Genomic DNA, 8857 nt, shown 5'->3' on the forward strand with positions numbered 1-8857 from the left:
TCTGAGTTTGTCACTTGGCAATCATCTCTCTGCCAGAGATAGACAATTAGGATCAGAGCGCTGAGAGGAAGGAGGTGTGTGGGAAGGACGCAGTTAGGAGAAAACCTTTGCCCTCTAGCCGTGTTTGGGCAGGCCTTAAAGGAGAAGTGGCTACTGCTCAGCCGATGATAAGGGCAGTCTGGCAGTGGACAGCATTCCAGGCTGAGGGACCTGCACAGATGACAGTGTAGAAGGATCAAGTGATCTGTTTGGTATGTTTTGGAGACCTGTGAGCACTAGGCTTGTTGTCCATGTACAAAATGTGTGTGGAAAGGACCTGGCAGGAAGGGGCATTGAGGAGATGGGTAAAGGGTGGCTGGAGGGGACTGGTGTGCTCTGCTCAAGAGGTTAGGGGATGGGAATCGGGTGGGAGCCATGAAGGGCTGCTGTAAGCAGACGACTTGATCTATTTTCTATGACGGTAACTGCAGGGTGAATTAGACGTGGACTCTGGGAGCTGGAGCGTTCCACCATAAAGTAAGTATAACTGCTTGGCTACAGAGGATGAAGGCCTGAACTAGCCAGAAGCATCGGGAAAGGGGGAGGAGTTCAGCAGCCGCTGTACGGGAACACTCTGAAGGACTTGAGACTAATTAGATGTGGGGCTGAGGAAGAGGGAGAGGTTCAGGCCGCCTGCCAAGTTCCTGGTTTATGTGATTGAAGGATTGATTCTAGCATTTACTGAAACAGGAGAAACCGTAAGAAGGACATGCAGGTTTTATTGGGAATGGAGATGAGTTGAGTTTTAGAGATGCTGAAACTGCAGATGGCCGTGGTAAGTCTAGTCGGTAGCTTTATTACAGAGCCTCCTCCCCCCATCTATTTGGTAGACCTTTAAACGTCTGGGGATTCCATTTCTGTGCTGATTTAACAGTAGTCAAATCTGTTAAACTGACTAAGGAAGGCTAAGATAAAGCTGTTAGGGCAAAAGGGACTTGCAGTAGTAATACGTAATGAATGTAAGTCCTGCTCTTGTCCTTTTTTAATTTTCATTATAAAGATCCTCTATGAAGTAGAACTTATTTTTATAACATTTTATAGGTAAGAAAACTGAGGCCTAGAATAGTCTAAGGGCACGCCCAAGGTCAGGTAGTGACCAAGGAGTGGAGCTGGTATTCCTGGCTGGGATTCAGAATTCAGGAGCTTCCCTTCATCTTTATGGTCAATACCAAACACCTCAAAGTGGCCTTGAAGTCTCCCTGGGCTCTGAATCCTGCCTGCTCTTCCATTAAGGCCAAGTGCCAATTTCTCTTAAACCTATCCTGCTGCCTTCCCCTAAGGCCTTTGCTCTTCTTTCTCAGAAGAGCGTTTTCAGCTGTTCATTCCCTAATTAACTTGGTAATTATCCTTTGGATCTTAGAGAAGTCCCTTTGACCCTGTGGAATAGGTCAGGCACTCCAAAAGGAATTCTCACAGCAACTGCACTACTTCTTCCCAGCACTTGTTAAGGTCTGCGGTTACATATGTCTCTCTCTGGTGACTGATGAACATGTGTGTCCTCTTTTTTTAGTTAATTGCACAGTAGAGAGAGTGTCTGTTCCTGCTGATCATTGCATCTCTAGCGCATAGAACGATACCTGACAAAGAGCAAGTGACCAATACATATTTTTTGAATGGAAGAATGACTTCATAGCCCAGGCTTTTAATCCTATCACACAAGAAATGTTCTGGAACATACCATTTAAAAGAAATACACATTTTTATTACAAATGGAAGAACTATAGATAATGACAACCACTGGTAATAGATTACACACATTGAAGAATTAGGTAATTTATTGACACCTGACTCAGAGCTATCACATCGCAAATTTGGCTAAACAGCAGGTAAAAAATTAGATGGAAAAATCAACAACAGTCGTTACTTTGAGGAGTGCTAAAGAGAGAAGAGAATTACTATAACTGCAAAATAATCTGAGATAATGAATAAAATATCATATTAACGGACTTTTCTGTCCCAGTGACACAAGGTATTTAATGAACCACATTATAGCCAAGCAGAGGGAGGACACAGAATTACAGATTCAGCAAATGAGCCCTTGGTCCTCTGCTAGCCCTGTGTGTTTTAATAGGTTCTATTAGGTATGCTAAGGTGTTAAATCAGGTGATGGTTTTTGAAAAGAGAGTTGATGGTACTCAGAGTTCTCAAGCGAGGAAGTACACACCTCACCGTGGGTGACCAGGGGAAAGCACTGTCTTGGTCACCAGGCAGACGGAGGGATGGAAACTGTGGGCAATTCTTTTACTGTGATTTCTGTGAGAAGGAATGAGTGAGGCCCTGTGAGAAGGTGTAGGATTGCTGTTTGAGTAATTGGCCCTGGGTGATTAGGGCAGGTGTACAGTGACCTGAGTGTAAGACCATGGTAAGGGAGGTGCCTGGGATGTTGACTGTGGATTGGTCGGTTTATATTTGAAAAGCTCCTCTCTGGGAGGGTGTTTCCTTCTGAGAAAGGAGTGAGTGATGAGAGAAGCAGGAGGCCAGGACAAGGCCAAGGAAGCACGTTATCGGCTTTTCCAGAGCAAAATGTGTCCAGTGCATGCACATAAAACAGATGTTAAAGCCTCACGTTTACAGAAGCCGGGAACAGGATTAATACTGAGGCTGACCCACTTGGTGACTTTTATGAGCTTTACAATCTGTTCATTTCCAACAGAAATGAGAATAATAATAACTGGCCTAATTCTTCTCTGAACCGTGGTCTCAGGGTTCCTAACCTGTCTTAGGCCATTGACTCCTTTAGCAACCTTCTGAAACACTTGGGCCTATTCTCAGAATAAGTATATTTTAATGACCAGAATAAAGTGTATTGGTTTACAAAGGAAATTAACTGTGTTGAAATACAGTTGTATTTACAGATCAGGAAACACTGAGCCCCCGTTCCCCAAAGAATATAGTTCAGACAGTTAGATGGAGTCTGACTGCTGCACTTGCAGACTGCCCACGGCCCTCCTCTGCTCCTTTCTAAACCTGGGAGATAGTTCATGACTCAGCCAGGAGCTCCAAAGCCCAGTGGGTTGAACTTGAATCCCAGCTCTGCCACTTAGGTTCTGTGAGACCTTCAGTGGGTTACTTCACCTTTCTCTGCTTCATGGAACTTATTACAATCTGTGTAACTATCTACTTTGTATACTTTTTGGCCTGTGTTCCTCGAGAGGCTCCCCAAAGGCCAGGCTATTGCTTCTCTTTTTCACTGAGTCTCTGAATCTTGCCCAGGGTAAGGCATATAGTAGGTGTTGAGTAAATATTTGTAATGAACGATGGAAGAGTCTGCTCACTGACAGATGTTCCAAGCAGATAGCCATTATACTTCCTTGTTCACGAGGACACAGGTCCCTATGTGTCCTCCTTACCTTACAGACTTTATCCAGAAAGCACAGTTCATGGCCACTGCTCAAGTCAGCATGGATTTGTTCCTATGTTACATAGTCATTATATCAGCATTTAAAGCTAAATCTGTAGCACACAAGGGTAATTGATGTTCATTAAGTTCCCAGAAGTTGTTATTTTGCTAATTGTGCTTAAGAAGATAAGTATAAGTCTCAATTTGAAAAGACATCCATCAAAACAGGAAAGACTTCCAGCACTTAAGGTTTCACATACATTTTTTAGAATAGCTTCCCAGAAAAACTTATTCTTAATGTGTTTTAGTTTCTTTTTTTCACTTTTGAATTATGAAATATTTAAAACATACATGAAAATATAAAGCACAGTATAATTAATCCCCAAATACTGATGACCCAGTTTCAACAATTAACCAACATACCCTTCTCTATTTCTCATCTGACCCCTACCAGTCAAGGTTATTTATTAAACCATTAAACCATATCCCAGACATTATTATACTTCATTTATAATTACTTCAGTATACGTCTGTAGAACAAAGGATCTTTTAAAAAAATAAACTTATTCCATTATCATACCTAGCATAATAAAAATAATTTCTTTATGTTTTCAAACATCTATCAGTTTTAAAATTTCCCCGGTTGTCTTTGCAATTGATTTGTTTAAATCAGGACCCAAACCAGGTCAGTCTATTGCACTGGGTAATCTCTTAAATCTCCTCTAATCTGTAACAGTTTCTCCTTCTCTCCTTTTCATTTTCTACTCACCAGTATTTCTAATTGAAGGAACCAGATGTCTTGTAAAATTTCTCATATTCTTGATTTTGCTGATCGCATCCCATGGTGACTTTCAACAAGCATAAATCTATCCCTTTTGTTTCCTACAAACTGATAGTGCTGGAGGCTTGATTAGGTTAAGTTTAACTTTGGGTAAAAATATTTCATAGAATTTCTGTGTTCTTCTGATAGCATCATGTTGGGGACACATTGTGCCTGGTTGTGTCTTTTTGTGATATTGAGGTTGATCAGTGGGGTGTGATTTTGCCAGCCTGATATCTCCATCCTGAAAGTCTCCATCACCCTTTCACCCCACCCTGCCTGCACATTAGAACATCTTTGGGGCACTTAATTCCTGATGCCCAAGCCCCACTCCTAAGAATTGGTCCAAGGTACACTTGAGCTCAGTAAGTTTTTGAGTCTTAGGCAATTCTAATGTATAGACAGGACCGAGAACCATGGACCTGGAAAATTTGGCATCTGCTGAGGATCTTTTCCTAAAGATCCCTTATTTAGTAGGGGGCTGTTCAATGGTGATGCTCTAGCCTGCTTTCTGCACATATTGCAGAAATTCCTCTATAACAACTTGCATGTAGCTTTGGCTCTCTTTTTAGTTTGTACAGGAAACAGGATAGTTATAAATAGTGAATAACAAGTTGAGTAATGAAACATTCTACAAAGGTGGTCAGTGAGCTTTGTTCAAGTATTATGAATTTATAGAATTTAATACATTTGTTTCAAACACTTGCATTTATTATCACCATCATTTTAATGCTCAAATTGTTTGAAGCCAATGGAAGGCATTCTAAACTACCCCCTGGGACTCTTTTTGACAGTGTTCAACTGTTTCAGGAGCAGTTTTTGGTTGCGTCCTTGCTCTTCAGTATGACAGCCTGCTTTGGGCTGAACTTGCATGTTTGAAAAGTTAGTTGTTCTGTGGCCTCTTCACCTTGGGCCATGTCTGCTCTGAACCTGGGGCCTGCCAGGTTGTCAAGTTAATTTTAAAAATTAAAACCTTAATCCTGCAGAGAATGTTGCATAAATCATTTGTAACCAGTTTGTGTGTGTGTTTTTTTCTCCCTAGCTAATGTCCATCAGTGTATTGGCGGTTTCTGCTTGGATGAGGGACTACCTAAATAACGTTCTGACTTTAACTGCAGAAACAAGGTAGGGGTTATAACTAGTGACTAAATTCTTCCATCCAATCTTCTTAGATTCTGGTTGTTGGTAATTTTACCCTTAGTTGTTTATATGATGGGGCTCATCCACTGTCTATTAGAAGTTTTTCCTGCTCACAGCAACCTTTGCCGCAGACACTGGCATTGTCTAGCATTCTTGGTAAGGTAGACCACTGATTCTAGAGGGCATCAGAGGGCAGCATTCTGTTCATATGAACATTTCTGAGTATGGCGGTACCTGTCACCTGTCCTCCTGACAGTGCCTCAGCCATATCATATTTATAAATAAAGAAGCATAGATATTTTTCTCTAAAAAAATCACCACGAGCTTCTCCTTACCTTTGTATTCCTGGGCTAATGAAAAGCAAATCCTACAATGCCATTTTCTTCTCAAATTTCAAGGGTAGTCTGCTAACATCAGAGGTGATAAGTTACATTTAACTCCCTCATCTTTCAATGGAGATTGTAACAGATGTCATCTGAATTGTGGCAAGGATTAAATGAGATAGATTTCTGTAAAGTCCCTAACACGGGGGAGCTTGGTAATAGTTTATTATTATTATTATTATTTTTATTACTGGTTCTGGTTAATGAAGTTTTCTTAGTGTTCTAGCAAAAATCACTTTCTTAGTGTTCTAGCAAAAATCTACTTTCTTCCTCCTTTGAATGTAGATTGATTTCCCTTTGCGAAAAAGTCTTTCACATTTTGAGGGAAGATCAGTTGTGGGGAAGAAGGAAAGTGGTACATGGAGTCAAAGATCGCGGAGCAGGAGAGATTCCTCCCAGCTGGGAAATACATAGCAAAGGGACCTGTGTGATTTACTTAAGCTAAGGCTTCAGACTTTAGAGAAGGCCCCTATATTACATTTTAAATGAGTAGGGATAGAATTCCTGCCACTTGTATATATATATGTATACATATGGCTAAGCAAAGCAAAAACAAAAATGAAGCAAGCAAATAAACAACAACAAAAAAAAACACTGATTTTATAAATAGCAACATGGTTGCTAGTTTTGAGGCATTGTGATTTCGAGAATTATTAACACAAATCACAGTTGTGCCTTGTGCTGTGTCTTGGGTGCGTTTTGATCATACTTCGTGTATACTATGACTTCATTTTTCTCTTTTCAGGGTGGAGGAGGCAGTCATCTTGACTTACTTTCCTGTGGTTCATCCAGTCATGATCGCTGTCTGCTGTTTCCTTATCATTGTGGGAATGTTAGGATATTGTGGAACAGTGAAAAGAAATCTGTTGCTCCTTGCCTGGGTATGGTGTTTATATCTTCTCTTTATTATAGTTAAAAAGACCAATCGGAAATGGATTGTTTCTTCATCAGTGCACAAGATTAGGGAACAGTGATAGGGCTAATAACATCCTGTGAGAAGGGAAGCGTTCTTTCTGTGAGAGACGATTTCCATGCAGGTTCACCGTACTCACACGATGAGGTATGGAAACATACACCCCATTGAATATTTCACACTGGCTGGGTGTTGACATTTTCTTTCTTTTCTTTTTTTTTTAAAGAGACATAGTCTTACTTTGTTACCCTCGGTAGAGTGCTATGGCATCACAGCTCACAGCAACCTCCAGCTCTTGGGCTTAGGGGATTCTCTTGCCTCAGCCTCCCAAGTAGCTGGGACTACAGGTGCCTGCCACAATGCCCAGCTATTTTTCTGTAGCAGTTTTGGCTAGGGGTGGGTTTGAACCCATCACCCTTGGCTACTGGGTACCTGTCACCCTTGGCTACTCACTAGCCACAGGTGCCACCCTGTGTGTTGACATTTTCATTGAAAGGTATGAGTTCCTTCTACTGTCATTGACCTTATTAATATTCACAAAGGGCCTGTGGGACTAGATCTGAGAAGTCATAATGGAACTGGTTTTTTCCTTCTTCTTTTTAAAATCAAGCCCCCCATAGAAACTCATGTGGAAATTCAGATAGTGAGGGAGGAGACAGAGGTTATAATCTCGGCACTGCCTTTACATAGTTTAGTGGACAAAAGCAAGTCTCGTTTCCATAAATGTAATAGCTATTTTTGTAAACTCTAAGAGTTGGAATTAGATTACTTCTGAAATTCATTTCATCATTCCAATTCTATGATAAGATTCTTTTAATTCAAAAATTAGAGTATTTTTTAACATTAAAAATTTGAATCAGTTAAAAGTACTTTTTATATCTAGATTTTTTTGACGTGCACTGCATGTACAAAATACTGTCTACTGTGGCATCAGGTGGTGATTCCACTAACGTATACCTGCAGTCTAAAAAATTAATTCACTCAGTATATTCCTTTCTTTGGGAACTTAAAAAAAAACTTCAGCGGTGTGTCGGTAAACTGGCTCTCTAGGCAGACAAAGGCCTTGGTTTTTAGCATTGGGGATTTGCGTGGGGTCCATTTTCCCAGCAAGGTCAATTTCAAGTTACCAACAGGAAATCATTGAATGTGGAGTTGGGGACAGATGAGCACAAATTGGCTCTTAGGAGCCAGCTCCCAGGCACTCGTGCTTGACCAGTTCCCGTGCCAAGCCAATTAAAACAGAATCTTAGTGTCAAGCTGAACTAAAGCTTCGAATTTCACAGGAGCAACCTGTGTTAATGTATTTCTTGGCTTCTCAGAGGATAACTCTTCAGGTCAATGGCTAGAAAACAGAAAATACTGTAGAAAATAAACCATGGTCAGGAAGGGAGAACATGCCCACTGCCTTGCTTCTCTTGACATAGGTATATAGGCAGTGAAAAGGGGATGGTGGAAGGTTTGGAATCTTATTTTGCAATTTAAGATATTTGGGCAATAATTTAAACATAAATTAAAGGACCAACTTTATACAAATCTTCTATATTTGAGAGATATGTAATGCATTTCAAACTTTTAATAAAAATTCCTAGACTTCTTTTTCCAAACCACAGGCTCACAGTGGTGTCTCCCTTACACTACCCAATTTAAGTGTGACTGCCATTTCTCTCTCTCCTTCCAACGTTTCTTTTGGATGAGACTGTGCAGAGGGATGTTGCTAGTTTTGAGGCATTGTGATTTCGAGAATTATTAACACAAATCACAGTTGTGCCTTGTGCTGTGTCTTGGGTGCGTTTTGATCATACTTCGTGTATACTATGACTTCATTTTTCTCTTTTCAGGGTGGAGGAGGCAGTCATCTTGACTTACTTTCCTGTGGTTCATCCAGTCATGATCGCTGTCTGCTGTTTCCTTATCATTGTGGGAATGTTAGGATATTGTGGAACAGTGAAAAGAAATCTGTTGCTCCTTGCCTGGGTATGGTGTTTATATCTTCTCTTTATTATAGTTAAAAAGACCAATCGGAAATGGATTGTTTCTTCATCAGTGCACAAGATTAGGGAACAGTGATAGGGCTAATAACATCCTGTGAGAAGGGAAGCGTTCTTTCTGTGAGAGACGATTTCCATGCAGGTTCACCGTACTCACACGATGAGGTATGGAAACATACACCCCATTGAATATTTCACACTGGCTGGGTGTTGACATTTTCTTTCTTTTCTTTT

At 40.7% G+C, this 8857-nt stretch overlaps 1 protein-coding gene across 1 annotated transcript in view; it reads left to right on the forward strand.

The window, feature by feature from the left end:
* The window catches only part of TSPAN12 (tetraspanin 12), an 83532-nt gene that overhangs the window by 8503 nt on the left and 66172 nt on the right, over positions 1-8857 (forward strand). Inside the window, exons 4-5 of the mRNA XM_003789788.3 lie at positions 5242-5324; positions 6468-6603. Of these exons, the coding sequence (XP_003789836.1) occupies positions 5242-5324; positions 6468-6603 (219 nt within the window). The remainder of the gene's footprint in view (positions 1-5241; positions 5325-6467; positions 6604-8857) is intronic.

This window comes from Otolemur garnettii, unplaced genomic scaffold, assembly GCF_000181295.1.
Source record: "Otolemur garnettii isolate 467f Iridium unplaced genomic scaffold, OtoGar3 scaffold00037, whole genome shotgun sequence".
NCBI classification, from domain to species: Eukaryota; Metazoa; Chordata; class Mammalia; order Primates; family Galagidae; genus Otolemur; species Otolemur garnettii.